General features: G+C 30.4%; 2 protein-coding genes across 2 annotated transcripts in view; both read right to left on the bottom strand.

Annotated features, from left to right (window-relative positions):
* The window catches only part of LOC119681503 (prickle planar cell polarity protein 3-like), a 137,809-nt gene that overhangs the window by 80,639 nt on the left and 39,483 nt on the right, over window positions 1-17,687 (bottom strand). The gene's annotated exons all lie outside the window — the stretch shown is intronic.
* Window positions 14,921-17,197, bottom strand: LOC119673386 (probable serine/threonine-protein kinase DDB_G0275165). Its single transcript, XM_038084650.1, has one exon. It carries the CDS (start codon window positions 16,870-16,872, stop codon window positions 15,028-15,030), a length of 1,845 nt encoding a protein of 614 aa, XP_037940578.1. The 5' UTR covers window positions 16,873-17,197; the 3' UTR covers window positions 14,921-15,027.

Here is a 17,687-nt window from a genome sequence, read left to right as displayed (position 1 = left end):
CAGAAATCATCAATATGATATGTCAGTTTATTACTTGACGCATCAATGAAAGCTGTAAAGTTATCGTTTTCTTAGACCATTATGTACTCGTAGTAGTCTGTGACTACTACATCAAAGATAGTAAAAGAATGTGGAATTTAGCGAATTAAATTGAGTCGTTTATATCGCTCTCATCTGAGTTCACGATTGAAGAACAATCGTATGTAACAAAATGAGAAAACGGTTAGTTTAGTCAGCGTTGAAGTATAGATATCTTGCTATGAGTACCAGCTTACCGGCTCTCCAATAAGGTAAAGATAAACCAACCTGATAATTGTATAAAGTTGGTTAAACTCCTTATTTTGCAAGATGACAGCTTAGTCAGGTCGGTAAGCAAAGAGACCTCGAAAATCAGACACAGGAAACTGTGTCACTGACACTGACACAGGAGGTGGAGCACAGTTTCCTTCTTTCCTGCAAAACCACAACATCGATAAAAGTCATTATAGGGTATAATACCCAGTTTCATAGCATGTCTTCCTATTACGCAATCACCCATCAGGTCCGATACAGTAGGGTTATGCAGGTGACGCCATAGTTGAAGCAGCTGACTAACGCGTTCTATGTCCAGTTTAGACTAAGATAATTTAGAAATTTACTAATAATAGGTGCAAGTTTCGGACGAGTTACGCAGCCGCTCGTCAATTTCAATGACAAGTGCCGTTTACCATCCCCTAAAGGGACTACACATTCCCCGCGAGCTACAATAACAACAAATAGTGTTAGTCTGATTCCTTTTTTAAATAAATATTATGCATATTAAGTCTCCATTTTTAATACACACTTAAGATATTTTTCCTATTAAGTAACAGATTGTTAGAATTTTTGCCATGAATACTGAGCACAACTTTAGATGAAGTAAATCTCTTACGATATTTATACAACCATCAATGAAATCAATAAGTAATAAATATTTCTATCATAATCCTTACTCGCAATACTTCTATATGGACTTGGCACCTCCAAAAAAAAAGGACGTCCTTTACTTACTTTTTTTTATTGCTCATATTGTTTACTGTTTTACTCTCATAATTTTAGCTGCGCTATTAATATATGGTCAAAATAGTACCTATAATCAACATTCTTAACTTCGAACATTCAAAAGTAAAATTGTAAAATCTGCTGATATACGCATACTGGGTAATAGATGGTGGTCGAATTTTGCATGGCAACACAGTATGTTACCATAAACTTACAAAAACATTGTGGCAATATCTTTTCTTTTCTTATTCAATAATAAATTCCAGATCATTTTTATATAGAAAGTATCTTCTAGCTGATAATAATCAATTATAGTGTGGGCAAAGCGTTTTGTTATGTTCTGGACAGGACAGAAAATAGGTTTGATGACATTTTTTCGCTATAGCTTGCACAGTTGTCACAGGGTTCAATCTCCTTTCTGAAGCCGTATCGTTCTATAAAACAGTGATCTGATAGGACACCTTTAAAAAATGAAATTTCATCTTTTCGCATGAATACAACGAAGCCTTTTTCACAGGTCTGAACATTTTATGACTGTCACTTTTTTAATCACTTTTTCAGAATGCTATTTAATATCCAGTAGCCTCTATTTTTAGATTTGACATTACAAATGAAAAATGAGATTGAATATTTATCAATTTTCTGACAACAAAATCGTAACCCAAATTTGGTTTCAAATAGCCTGTTTGTTTGGTTTTGTAATATTTTTGTTGTAATTCCACTAAAATTAAGTAAATACATATATCAAAGTAAATTTTTGAATAATGTTTCTAAAGCCTTACTAGTGACATTAGCTTGATATCCCGAATTTGTAGTCGTTTTGAGTTTATTTCCCTGGTTTAACGATATTTTTATTGTTATTCATGTGTTGTCGCTGTGTCTGAATCATCGAATTTTTCATGCACATGTCCTCATTTGCCTTTAACAAAATTGTATTTGTATCTGCAGTTGGCACTCTGCCAGTTGCATTTTGGTGTGAATGTTACAAGTATCTCGCTTCTGTACTGATATAAAAATATGCCTCTTGTTATTGTTGCTGTTGTCGCAGCATTGCAGAACGGATACGATATTTTATTTTCTGCAATGCACTTAACAAAAACATATGAGAACATGCTTAAGTGGACCTAAGGGGGCTGAAGTAGACCAAATGGATACTTGTTCATTACGAAGAAAGATTAAAAATAAAAAATAAATTAGAAAAAATTTAAAGTGCAGGTTCATTTCTTAAATGCTCCAATGCATGCCATATATCGTATTTAGTTTTATTCTGTTTTAAGATATTTATGTTTTATTTTCTTCTTTATGTCACTTGGCCAGGCCATTTACCGCTAACGTTTCTTCTATTTTTTGCAGATTTCCCGCACGTGTTTTCATTGTCGACACAATTTTCGCGTAAATTAAAGTTCATACAAAATCGATGACCTACTTTGGGCTCAAACCCACAGACGACAATAAACGAAGCCGCTTAACTCTGAAAAAATGTTACAATCACAAAATTTCAAACCAGAAGGAAATGTAAATATTTTTCTGTTGTCTATGGTCATTTCTTGCGCAAACACTAAGAAATTTTAGTTTCGGAATCCTAAAGACTGTGAGTTGACATTTTTATGCAATGGAAGTCATTGCAAGTAAAAATGAATTTATTCAAAATTTTGCCAAGAAAATAAAATTTATTTTATATCTTATGAAAAAAAATTCATTAGTTAAGTGCTGATATAATTTTTCACTCATTTTCATAAGATTATAATGTAACTGAACTGATTTAAACCTTAAGTTATTTAATTTATAGACTATGCAGAATGGTTCTATTGTGTATTCATATTATGTGGGTTAATTACAGTTTATAATTTATTATTATAACAGTCGACAGCAGGAAACATAATCGTAACACTAAGAGATGAGTAGTTAGGCGAATAGCAGAGCCAATTTAGGTTTAGTCTTTTCCGTAATTGCATTGTCTGACAGTATGCAATTTGACTTTATGTGACACTTTTTTTATAGTACAAAAAATATAATTTATGTAAGGAATTGGTCAACTAATTCTAAACACTGATCCACGTTTTCATTGAAAATACTTAACCCTTACTCGACGTCTAAATTAGCGTTACTTTGATATAATTTTTGTGTTCAAATGCTGAGAATTTCGTTTGATAATATTTTTTATTATTATTATTCACATGTTCTAGCATTACATCAAAGGAGTAAATTAAGAACTTAGTCTATTTACATAGGATTTCCAAAAATTTCGGTTTCTAGCTATATGTCTTAACTCATTAATTGTTTTATTTGTTTCCTTATTAACGATTCTACACCATGTCATCTTGAGGTGTCCTCTTGAGGTAAATATAAATGTACACATATAGAGCATATATGCCAAAGCCTAGCCAGGGGAGACGCCAGATTAGATATTGGCAGTAGGTATATAATTAATCCAACATTCGTTTTATCTAGTGTTTCAAAGTGTTCGAAGAACGAACTGCTCCAAATCGAAATCGTCTGTAATAGTTGAGCTATTCGTCAACTGCTTAATATGTCATTCTATTATCGTTCTGTTTTATACAAATACTGTGTTGGAACATATTCGAGCATCTCAATATGTTCCAATAAAATGCTCAATTAAAACCATAATCAAATATTAACCCTATTTACATTAATGACAGTTTCACGATTTGAAATGTTTTCAATTATGTTTATATGCACATTGGTGAAAAATGCGGTGGTAGCACCAGGTCATTAACGATATGAAGACACTTGGTACTATCAACTGCCGACAGCACAAGCAACTGATCGGGCATTCTATGGATCAATAATTGTGTTAATAATTTCGAACAAAGATAACCCAGTTACTTAAGTTTGCAATTAAATCAATGACATTCGTCCTTTGAAGATAACACTTCTGATATGTTCGATATTAAGAATAATCTATTAAAGAATTTTAGCTATTCTATATCTATATCTAAATTATCTACTGTTAACATATAATAAATTATTGCTTTTACGTCTTGTTTGAACTGTTTGTTGTTAGCTTGATACGCATTAGTTCTAATAGTTAGTAACGTATGATGATGCAAGAAAGATTGGAGTACTGAACTGGAAGAGAATGGCAGAAGATCGGAACAAATGGAGTCAGATTGTTAGGGAGGCCAAGGTGCACACTGGACTGTAATGCCAAATAAGAAGAAAAAGAAGAAGTTAGTAACGTTGTTTTCATTGCCTTTTCCTAACCACGCTATTTTTCGGTTATACTTATCGTTTACATTTTATATTTCATAAAAAAAATTTTTTATTATTTATTTATTTCTATTTGACCAAGTGCACTTGAGCACTTTTACTCTTTCTTAACTTGAAGTATTTTTAAAACCTCTCTTTACGCCTTGACTGGATTATTGTTTATCACTTCATCAGACTAAGCAATAATTGACCTCAGATCTGGTTTAAATATAACCCATCCTTCTCTCTCATTCAATAATATTTCATAACAATCAGACTAAGCAATAATTGACCTCAGATCTGGTTTAAATATAACCTATCTTTCTCTTTCATTCAATAATATTTCATAAAAATTGCAATGGTCTGCCAGGTTTTTATAATAAATATTTAAACATACATAACTTCATAGTTAATTTTAGACTTGAAAATGATGTTAATCGGTTATAAAATCTGCTAAAATCAAAAATTTTTAAAAAATATCTAAAATAATTTAACCAAAATTGCACTTTAATATTAAAAATAAATGCTAAGCGAAAGTTAAAAATAATTTAATAAATTTTTATAATAAAACGAAAATTAAACAAAACTTGAATTAATTTGTCATGTGATAATAAAACAAAATGAAAACAGCGGGAAAAAAGATATGCTTAAAGTATCTACCACAACTCTAAACTTCAATTGCCAAAATTTATATATTTTTTTAAATTTTGAAAAAAAAAACAATCAAAAAAAGAAACACAATTAAAAAAAAAACTTATACTGTGAAATACAATTAATTTTATGGAAAAAGTTGTCAATGATCTCACCATTAAAAAATAAAAATAACAATAATCATAATGATGTTGCAATGAGGATAATAAAACTAAAAATCACGATAGGGGGAATATAAATAATATTAAATAATTTTTTAAATTATTTTAATTATTATTAGATGTTTTTACTTTGAAGCATGAAACGTTTTGAGTACAAAAGTTCATTAGAAATGACGTTTTATTTATTAAAAGACGTGCAAAATAAAATATCAAAGTTTGAAAAAATTAAATTTGCTTAAAAAGGAATTTAAAAAAATTATTTAAAAAAATTAATAAAAACGGAAAATTCTAGTAGAAATATAATAATCATTCGTTACACCCAAATGTCATGTGGCAGTAAAAAAATAAATAAAATATAGATATTTATATAAGAGCAATGTGGAAACCCCCACGCAATCGAACTAAAATGATTTGAATGATTTTTTTAAAAAAAAAGTATCTACAAAGTTGTGTTCAAAGTATGCATAATACCAATAAAAAATAGAATACCAATAAAAATCGTGATTTTGCAATCACAGCCTAAAGTTGTATTTTGTTTCGAAAAAAAATTTCCCATAGTTCCTCTAATATAAACTATCTATTTGGACTAAGGAATGCTTAATGAACTGTGCGAACTGAAAGTGTAGGTCGCACATGATAGTCTGTCTCTTGAAATTATTTAGCATGTCTCATTGCGAGTATCTGAAATACAAAACCGGTTAAAATTAATAAGAATTTTCACGCTAACATTTACGCAAAAGTCGCTTGAATTTAAGGTAAATTTAAATAATTTTATTTGTTTTAGAAAAATTAAGTCCACCGTAATCAACCACAAAATAAGACCGATGAGTAATTCTAGTGTTGTTTACATTTTTCGCAACAGATGTCATGAAACTGAATGAAATTCATTTTGTGTACAAGATACTTTAATTTCTATGTTTCTTTTTATTTTATTTATGATCATTTCTTATTAAAATTCTTTTTTATCTAAATTTTATATGAAATTTGTCTTGAAAACATTGTTAGCCATAAAAGTTGTTATTTAAGAGTTGGGAATAGAATACTTTGACGGCATCAAATTATAAAGTTTTGCGAATATTTGTCGCGAAGACAATCTGTAGATTAAAGCAGAAAGAACATTGCGACAGCGTTTTATTTAAAAGTGTGAAAGTTTCTAGCAGATTTTACTACTTAAGTCTCAACAAAATCACTTCATAAAATTAACTAGAATTAGCAACAGATGAAATTTCTGGTTAATTCAAAAATACAAGCGACTTTGATAATTGAATAATAAAAAACGTCACGGTATATATAATATAAATTTTTATTTGTTGAATATTTAAATGTGAAAAAGGAAGAAATGAAGACAACAGAAAAATATTAAGAATGACTCTTATATTTTATTATTTATACATATGGTATTGTTTATTAGATCGAATAGTTTACTTGCTGATATAATATAACATAGGTGACAGGTATATAAAGTACTAGATCACTATGTTATAAATACAAGGCGTCAATCAACGCCCCATTGGAAATTAAAATTTCCGCCGGTGCCAACGAAAAAATGTGTGACATAACTTCCACATGGGTTTGATGCGAGGCCCATCTAAACCTCTACTGATCTTTGGGTCACAGTTCCCGGTGATGAAAACGCACTCTACGTCGAATGAATGATAAACTAATAGAATGATTACCCGCGTGACTTTGGGTTTTAATCATAACCCCCTCAAGTCCAACCACAAGTGATCATCACAGCCGAAGCTGCGAGCTGCTGACCGCCAAGGTTCCAGATATTGCTATATTGCTATTACTCTTTCTGATCAAATGTCGCAGGCTGTGATAACAGCTATTACCATGCACACTTCTTACACAAGTGTCGGCGTGTAAGAATTTTAGTCGCCTCTTACGATAGACATGCCTACCCGGGGATTATTCTAACCTCTTCAGCATATATGAAGTATTGTATAGCCTTATAAAATTTTATCCTGTTGCTTTGACAACTCAAGAATATGTTTTAAAATTATAGACACATTTTTTTTAATATGTTTCTGTGTATAACATTTTCCTAATATATGTTCTAGCGTTTCAGTTTCTTTCACCCTGAGTTACTCTGTGAATTTGGGATTTAATGCAATACCGATACTTCCCGCTTATTTAAAAAAAAAAACCTGAAAGAAACAAATGTTTTGCTGTTTAAGTTATTGATCATTTAATTTGGTTAAAAGAAATTTAATTACACCTCTTTCTAAAGATTGGAGATATTTTGGTAATTTTCATCGCATTTGTCGTAACATTGACAACGCTATGGCGACTTCTTCCTAGCTGGTGTTAGTATTAAGTTCGTCTAGTGCTCTTGGCTTCTTGTTATAAACCGCTGACTTGCAGTAGCTCCAGATGAAATAAAATCAAATAAAATCAGAATAACCATTTTTTGATATTAAGTGACTCGAGCTGTATTAGGTATCTTATTGAAACCAGAAGTATTGCATACCATTTTAATAAACATTTCTCATCGATTACTATAACCAAATAACGTCTGATGGACGGTTGTTGCTCTGTCATTCATATCAATATAAATTTCACATCACATTGTCACTTTTTGGTAATAAAGATATAGTTTTTTAATAACTTAAGCATTTTCAATGGTGTATTTCTCCATAGCAAAAATGTCCCAAGACTGAGGTTTCAAACACCTCATTCTTACCTTCCATGTCAAACCTATAGGGTTGCCAGATGGATCCACCTAATATAAACAACCTTGTAGTTATAAGCGAAAAAATTTTTAACAGTTTTCTACAATCTTTTGTGATCGAATTTAATTGTCTAGATTGAAAGAACAACCATGCTCTGTTTCAATGGTAGTCCAGAACCTTGTTTAAATTTTTTTCTAGTGTACTGTGTCAACAACAAAATCAAATTAATTTTATTTGACTTTATCTGATTTAAAATAGGAATCCAAAAGTCGTAGAAAATAGATTTCTTTATTTTTCAATTATAATATAAAATAATATAGGGTATTTTATTGTTTCAAATTGTTTTTTTTTTTTCTTCATTAAAGTTTTTAAATAGAAGTGTTTTCATTTTAAAAGTAATTTAATTGTTTGAAATCACTAATATTTAAAATACAATAAAGCAAGTCATTAAAATGTTTACTTCAAAAGATAAACAGTGTATAGATAATAATGACTAAGAATCGTTGTATTTAAAACAAAATTTAATTTAATACTATAAAATACTTATAAAAACAAATATGGGTTTAAGATTTCAAGATAAAAATATTTAATTTACTTTTATACTACCTTTTAGCTTAACATATATCGATGATCACAGAAGTTATTTAATATATTAAATAACTTTCTATACCTATAACAGAATATATTAAAAATCATTATTTATTAATATGATCATTTTTAATACACATCAAGGATTTAAAAATTTAACCTGACATAACTTAACATTAATTAACAAGTGATGAATTAAATTTTCGAACAACCTTGTATCACGCAAGAGCAATATTTTGCAAGGTTTTTGCATTTAATCGGTAATCTTATGGAGATACTAACGATAGTATCTCCATTTTTTGCGTAGAGTACAATTGTTGTAAGATTTTATGAAGTAAAAAACTAAAAAAGTAAATGCAAGCCAACCTGGCCTCTTTATTTATGAGAATTTTGACTTAAGACATTCGTACTACTTCGCTACAAACCTACAGAAAACGGTTAAAACGTTTAAAGCCCAACTAACCAAAGTTCAACTAAAAAAAAAAATTTGCCTACATTAACATATTTCTATTTTGCTTTGTTTTAATTTTATTAAACCTAAATTTAATTGAAATAAACAAAACTATTTAAATAAACAGTTGTTTTAGTACCCATAGACATATACTATATACTATATATTTATATACTTAAAAAAACAATAAACGTTTTAATTTTGGAGTTGGTTTTTTAATTGTTTAAAAGAGAAAGATTTTTTTATTTTTTAAATATTACAAAAAAAATTTTTTCTTCATATACACACAATGTACAATGTATCTACATATGTAAGTTTGTATAAAAGTTAATGCATACATCTGTTAAAAATAAATTAAAAATTAATAAAATTATTTAGTTGAAATAAATTACAAGCAAAATTGCAATTCTGACTGCAAAGTGTTGTCACACGTAATTAATTATTTTCAAATTCATTAAATAATAACTATAATTATATAAGTGCTCGTTATATATTCATTTTTAAGTACATTTAAATTCAATTTCAATTCCAATTTACTGTGACATAATAGTGACATATTTTTATCTTAAGTTGTTATTAATTATACCAATGAAAATAAATAATTTTTAGTGATTTATATTATAACAAAAAGGTGAAAAACTCTTTATTTACATATTACATATATGTATGTAATGGAAGTGACATACTACCATATATCATACCTATAAATATATCATCACAAAATTTCTCAATAAAAAAATCAAATCATTTGAATATAAATAAAAACAAAAATATACAGTTTGACTCAGTTATAAGTCTATATAATGAAATTAGTCTTAAAAAAATCTTATTTTTTTTATTCCTTAATTTTTATTTACTTAAAATAGTCTTTTTCGAGTCAACGCCTAAGCTATAGAGCTTTTAACAAATTTTTACTCAACATAATTTATATTCATCGACCGAAATGATATCGAACCAGAATGGGACCAAAATGATATTGAAATAATAGGGGTGTTTACTCTGTCTTGCAAACTCATTGAAAGGTGCACGAAATGCACAGATTGCGCAAACTTCCAGTGAACAACAACTAAATATACGCACAAAGTTTTTTGCAATTGATAGCAATCTTGGTATATCTAAGCCCACGTATATATGCTTGCAACGAAATAAAAAAGAAAAAAAAAAGCTGTTGTTTCTCATGTGGATATGGTGTGCTACCAAACAGCTGTTTTATTTTGATGTTGCAATTTTGTAACAAAGGTATTATTGCACTCTTGCAATTTTAGTATAGCATTCTTGCATATCGTGCATTTTACAATGACTTTGCAGACCAGGTGAGTACCACTAATCCTCTTTCATTGTTAATTTTAGTTTGGAATATAGCCAAAAGCCACATGGAGCTAAATTAAGTAAATATGATGGATAATAGATAAAAATTATAGATAAAATCATTAATTCACATTATTATTATTTATTTAAGTAATAGGCTATTAAGGCACCCCGACCTAAAAGATCTATTGTGCGCCTAAAGGCCCAACTAGGACAATTTTCGACTATTTATAAATCTTGTAATTGCTGTGGGCTTAATTTTACCTATTTGATTTGGGAGTAAGATCCCGCTTCCAAGGTAATCGAGTCTACGTCTTGCCACCGCTGGGCAGTCGCATAGAACATGTTCTGATGTTTTCTTCAGGACAGGTCAGAGTCGACAGGAGTCATTTTCTATTAATTCACATAATGTGATAGCTTTGTGTGATGATAAATTATCGTGTAACAAAAACCAATGTATGTCTGTAGAAATTCCGGTCGAACTGATTAAATTCTGGATCATATTCTTTAAGAAACTTCCATATAATATTTTGCATTTATAAAATCTGTAATGATTTCACTGTAAAAGATTCTCTGTAAGTCGAAAGAAATGATCATTAATGGCTTAATTTTGACCTTCTGGGAGCATAATTTACTCTTTTTTGAGTTTTGTATTGTCTTCTATGCGACACCCTTACGTTCTGTTAACGACTTGTATTGAAAATAATACGTTCTATCAGCTCATACAATAAATAACACAATTGACTATAACTAGATTCCTTCAGGATATTTTTATCATATTTTTGCAATATCCCCTTACAAGATAATGATTAGCATATTACCGAGATAAGGAATACCTGTCATAAAAGGCAATTAAAATACATTAGGTACTACCCTGTATTGTATTGGAATATAACTTGTAGTAGGTGGCTTTTCACTTGTTACACCGCACCAATAATGTTACTGCGGTACTAGCAACTTTGGTTGTCCTAGACACGGGGTTTGTTTAGTAATAGAGTTTCGTGTTAACTGTGATTCATAACTAAAGTTGTCCAGGAAGAGTGTTAGCATTTACATTTTCATTCAATTTGGGGTTCAATTTTTCAAACTGGCGCAAAGGATAGTAGAGCTTAAGATTGAACTCGTAACTATATATCCAAATATATGACTTTAATTGTTACCGGGAGAATCTTTTTGCAAGGTGGAATTTGTTAGCACAATATTGACCTAAGATCATTCATTAATTATGTTGAGAATTTTTATCTCAAATTTTTCAAGTCTATAATATTGTCGTGGAGGCAAAACACAAGAAATTTAAATTAAACTTATTCTTAAGTGTAGTGAACTATAGTGACATTGTACAGCACTATTCAAAAAGACGTGATCAAAAATATAAGCCTTGAACAATACGCGGTTGACATTTCAAATTTGTCACAGCGGAAGTATAGATATGTACTATACGGTTACTAAGTAAGATAGCCTGTTTGCAGAGTAGCAAAACAAGCTGTTTCCGGAATGTTCAGCGATGAAAGAAGAGTAAGTCTTAATAACAAAAGTGGCTTAATTTTGTTTTGATAGATCCATCATGTTACAAATCTTTTATCAACAGACAAAATTTCATTTATCAGTGAACAAATATTATTAATATATTAAATGCATATTAACTTGTTAGCGTATGAATTATATGAACTTAACTCATTTCAATATTTAACTGAAATAGTAAACATAAACAAGCGTTGGTGAGTTTTTTCCGTCTTTAAGATATAATTATATTTTAAACAAACATTATACATAATATATGTAGTCAAACATTTCATAAAAAAAATCTTTTGATAAGTGATTTTTTTATGCCTCTTAAGACACATTATAGCGCATTGCATGATTTTATGATTGCAATAATAAAATGTTAAAGTGCATTATTTGCTTTAGTTTTCATCCCATTTTATACAATAAAATATAGAAAACAACACATCTGCAGACTTTTCTTGTATCAAATGCATCACTTTATGCACAAATAATACTTTCAAATTTGATTTAAATGAAATATCCTTGATGTACTAGATACACAGTTAGAGCATGTCATTATGTATGAAATGGTAAAAAATAATATCAGAATATAAAATTTAATGGAAATGCACTCAACAAAGCATACCATATACATATGTAGAGAGTATGAGTACGTAAAACATTTTTTCATAGTGTATTTTTCCACAGTACGGATATGCATTATAAACTTGTCTCTTACGTATATATACATATATAAGAGACGGTTATTAGGGAAGCAGGAAATACTATTTCCTTAAGACAGGCATTCTCTATTTAAAAGCTGCATTCGAGAATGTAAACTATTTTCGAGCTAAAAAAAAATATGAAAAAATGTTTTATATACACACACACCGATATACTTGAATAAAATATCTACAATTCATAAATACATTGTAAATTATAATTAATAATTAAATAATTACTTATAAAAACTGCTTATGAAATTAATTGAATGCACTTTGTATTAGTACATAGCAGTCGTGAGTCAGTTAATCTAAATGCTTGCAGGTGGTTTTAGATAATTTCCTAGTAACTGATTTAATATTGCAAATAATTTATATTTAATTAGATTCTGTGCTGTACTTTAATTACTTTCACAGAGTTTAATGTTCAAAACAGAAATTTAGCAAAAAATTCATTAAAAATTTTTTAATACCTCTTATTTGTTATTTTTCCCATCTACTCATCGTACACACTATGTCAATGCCAGCTCTTATCATTAGTTTGTTGGACATTACAGTAACTCTCATAGAAGTCATTATGTGGTTTTGAAATCTGATAATTGTATGATCAATAAAATATTTAATTAAATTTAATTATACCGTTGACCGTGCAACATTCTGCCAATGGCGACGCTGCTAGCCGCATAAATTAAGGCCCATTTAAGCATTTCAACATTAGTTACTAGACTATTTTAGATTTGACTATATTTAAGTTAAGACACTGAGAGTTGCCGTAGATGTATAAACAACAAAATTTATTTTTTAATTAATGAAATTTTAAGCTAAAACTTTATTTGTACATATACTTTTTTTAATTAGTATGTATAGTAAAGCACTGCTGATAAAAATATTTATTGTATATTTAAATAATAATTTTAGAATACATTATTGCATTAAAAAATTCTACGGCATCTATACTTTCTAGCTTAATAAGCTCTCGGAGCGCCATCTATTCGTTAATGATAAAACTAATACATCGACTTCACTTAATACTATTTCTTTCACAAGAATATAACCAAAACTTCATTTTGATACTGGAATGTTTTATTTTTTAAGCTATTTGAATTTGGCATACTAGTGTATTTTTCAACAATAGACAAAAATTGCTATCTGCTCCGTTTGCTCCTTCAAAATGAATGCTTTGTAAGAGGGATAATTCTTTAAAAAATGGTTAAACAGGCATTAAGACCGATCTATGTCAAGGACATCCAAAAACGATATGAACACTAAAAATTATCGTGTCAGCATTTGATAAGGTTATGGAAAATTGTCGAGTGACTGTTAAGGATTTTGCAGAAGCTTTAGGTATTCATTAGACCTAATTGTAATATTTTGTATCGTCTTTAATTTTGAAAAACTATGTCACAATTCAATTTCAACTATATCACCAACATCTGCGGCGTTTCGAAGGGGATACAAACGTTTTTGCAACACATGTCATTACTATGAATGTGACTTGAGGCTATTACCCACTTAAGAAGTGGTGTGAACTCGGGTCCAAAGTGAAGAGCCGGTTTATGTTAGAGTCAGTTTTTTGAAACGCAGAAAGAGAAATTTTTAAATAAGTTTTATATATTATATCAGAGTCAAGTACCAAAGTACGATAAAATAAAACCACAGGGATGGTTGTATAAATTATTTTGAGCATTGATGAAGTTGCTGGTACGACGGTTTGATGTCCTTTATAATAGCTTGGCATACGACACGACGAACGAGAGTAGCGATAATGAAACAAAACTATACTTCAATGATAGATTCAAAATAACTTTAAATTAATCACACAGATACCGATCTGTTGAAAAAAAGGTATATTTCGAGACAATCAATTTGAAATATGTTTTAAATTTGTAATAAGTAACATATTGCAACATAAAGGGTGCAATTTTTAACGTTACTTGTAGACAGTAGATTAAATATCAAGTATATTTAGATAGGAAAACTTCCGAAAAAACACAAGAGACAAGCACCTACATTTTATGTACTGTACTACTTCTACACTACATTGTAAGAAACTATCAGCAGTAATCCGATAAACCGGTTTTAAAAACCAGCTGTAATGAGCCGGATCTTTTAGTGTAATTCTACTAAACCACGAATCGAACTTTTAGCTTTAGTAATTCTGAACCTAAGCCGAATATTGGATGAAATATTTTTTGAGCCGAACAATGTTTTAAAATATCTAACCACTGAACCGAATTACTTTAAAATTTTATACAATTCACAACCCTGCTTAGTTATAGCAAATATGATAACAGTGTATGCCTTACCATACCCGCTACACTTTCAAGTCTAATATTACACTTTTTTTATTTTCTTTCTCTTTGTTGGATATTAAAATTACTAAGAGATGATGATACTTAATTGTAAAGATCTTTCTTTATCTATTTTATTCTTTCTTTTAATATTATTGACTGCAATATGATTGGCAAACTCAACATTTTTTTCTTGAAAATTTCTACCAAATTTTTTTTAAATATTAGTTTTTCATATTTTTTTTTTTAATTTTCAATGTTATAACACCCACAGTTTTTTCCACAATCAAACTTTTGCAAAGCATAATGTATCACCCTGTATATAATAGTGCATGTAAATAAAAAAATGTAATTATAGTTACATATATATATTTTTAGAATAATTTAACAATTGTTATTTAATTTTCAACAAAAATATTTCGTAATCCGTTCTGCGTCAGCTACCTACGCCCACATGCGATTGATCTATCTCCATGGCATTTTGATCGGCGAACGAGAACGCCTCTGCAGTGGTACAATAACTCGTTGTTGTTGGTGTTGTTGTGATGTCTGTTGCAATGGTTGGTAATGTCTTAAATAGCTGCCAGCGGTACGATTTACTGCTGTCGTACGTGTCTGTGGTAGCGCTTGAGTTTGCGAGATCTTAGCAGCGCTACCAAATGCGCAGGTGCCACTGTAATGCGCACTATTTACCATTGTTTGCGGTAAATGTGTATCTCCAAAGTAGGTGGTATGTTTTGGTTTATGTGAAAATTGCACTGGACTAGGCTTCTGTGTTTTATGCACTGCTTGCAGCGTCGGTGTTAAATGGCTTTTATGCAGTTCATAGTTTCCAACTGCGGTGGAGCTGATGTGCGGCATATAACGTGTTGTTGTGGCGCTTGTATAAAGTTTCGGCGCTGCTGTTGTTGTTGTTGTTGCTGCTGCTGTTGTACCGCCAAGCTGTATACGTGTTGACAATGCACCGTTACGTGTAGTATGCGGGGAGTATTGTCTTGAAGTATTAGCATCGTTACGCATTTGCACCAGCGTTTGAAATCGTCCAGAGCTATGGGTCACATTTGAATTTCGACTGGGCGAAACTGTTTGCGGTTTAAGCCAAGTTTTTAAAGGTGCATTTTTGTGGCTTATGTGGCTAATATTTGTTGTTGTTGTCATTGGAGTAGGCGTTGTTATAACATTTTTGTGCTGTTGTTTATATTGTGTTGTATTATATTGCGACGGCATGGGTTTGGCTACCCCAACTGGTACAATTCGTCCAGGCATATTTGGTGCTATAGAATTTTTTATTTCAATACGTATTGAAGGTGCAGTTGTTGTTGTTGTAGTCGTTGTTGTTGTTGGAACTTTTTCATTGTTACGCTCAACACGGAATGTTTCATTTCTTTTTACAGGTGAACGTGTGCTAGAGCGGGATGCATGTTGCGTTCTGCGATCGCGTACTGGTGAACGTGATTGTGGACGATAGTTTTCATTTTCAAACTCAAAAAAGTCAGGACGATTTTCTTTTGATTCACGTCTTTGTTTAACTGAATCGTCGGCCTTATCAGTTTTATTTACTGTCGGTGCAGGTGATTCAACTTTAACAAACCAGGCGGGATTATATGGAGCGTCCTTTTGTTGTTGCAAAAATTTATCCCGAAATGATTTACGAAAAGTATTTAAAGTGACAGTTTTGTATTTATCACTTTCATTTTCCTCAGTTTCATCTAAGTCTGTACTTGTCTGTGTTTTCAACTGCTCCAATTGTTCTTTTAAATGTAATGGCATTTTACTCTTTCTATAAGTGGACGAATCGAAGGTGCTATTATTGTTATTGCTATTATTACTCCTTTGCACGGCCGGTTCTATGTTGCCATTTTGTAGAGACTTAAGACTTGATTGTTGCTCATAGAGAAAATTAAATGGATCTGTTAGGGAATCATAATCTATATTCGAGCTTCCTTCAGTTTTCCATTTGTAGTAAGTATTTGTAGCATTGTCACTGGGATGATGTTCCATGCTCGTTTGTTCTGGAGTTGGCGTTTTCTTACGTTTCGTAAATGTACTGAATTTACTTAAAACTTTTGATTTTTTCGATTTTTTTTCTAAAGTCGATGTGTTTGAGTGATTTTTATCTTCCTGATCGGAATTTAATATGAACGTATCACTGCGATTTAGTATGGATTCTGCGCGAGAATCTATCGAGTCTCTACGTTCAGTTACACTACTAATAACACTGCCGGGCCGTGAGTTACGCACTGGCGAAGTGTCACGCGACGAACTTTTGCTACGCGTTATTGTCGAACGTATATTGCGAAAGAATGACATTATAATTTCTTAATTTCTATTGCACAATCACTATTCTTCAAGCACGTTTTTAATTACGTATACGAAGTACACAGCTAATTTCGTTTAAAAATTTAAATTATTATAATTTATGTATATTTAATTTTTTCTTAGAGGCGAGGCGAGGCGATGCACGTTCGTTTCAATTTTTTATTTTCGAGTTGTAGACAAAAATCGGGGAACACTAGTACTTTAAGATTTTGAACTTTTTTTATTTTATTATTTATTATTATTTAAAACAATTCAAGCGTACAAAGCAAAATCAAAGTGTTTAGCCGTTGACTGCTCTCAAGCAACTAAACTTACTTAGCAAAACTTGAACTTAATTACTTTAGAAAATATCCCACAAAAGGCCTTAAGCGTTGCTAGCTTTGAGAGCACAGTTTTTGTATCTTTTGCTCGATTATTGCTGATTTCATTTTTATTTTGATTTGCACTTTTTCATTATGGCCAAGTGTTACTCAGTTGTAGCTTGTTTTGACCATTTTTGAGTGCTTAACTTCATTATCACAATTATAGTGTGCCACCAAGTATGAGCAAAAAGATACGAAAGTTTGTTTTAGCACTGCTACTAATGGAGATGCTGTCTGTGGAGGCGTTCTTCTATTCTCGTTTTGCATTAATGGGCAGTTGTCGCTCTAAATGTTAAGACGTTTCAGATATGTGACACTTTTTATTCTTATTTTATTTAAATCTGTTTTATTTTCCATCTTAACTTAAATAGTTACAAGTTACAGTTGAAAACAGTGTGATTTCCACGTAAAAGTCGGTATTCATAGCATTTTGTTAACTCATTT

Source organism: Teleopsis dalmanni, chromosome 1 (genome assembly GCF_002237135.1).
Source record: "Teleopsis dalmanni isolate 2A chromosome 1, ASM223713v2, whole genome shotgun sequence".
Classification (NCBI taxonomy): domain Eukaryota; kingdom Metazoa; phylum Arthropoda; class Insecta; order Diptera; family Diopsidae; genus Teleopsis; species Teleopsis dalmanni.
This window is presented reverse-complemented; position numbering and strand designations above follow the sequence as displayed.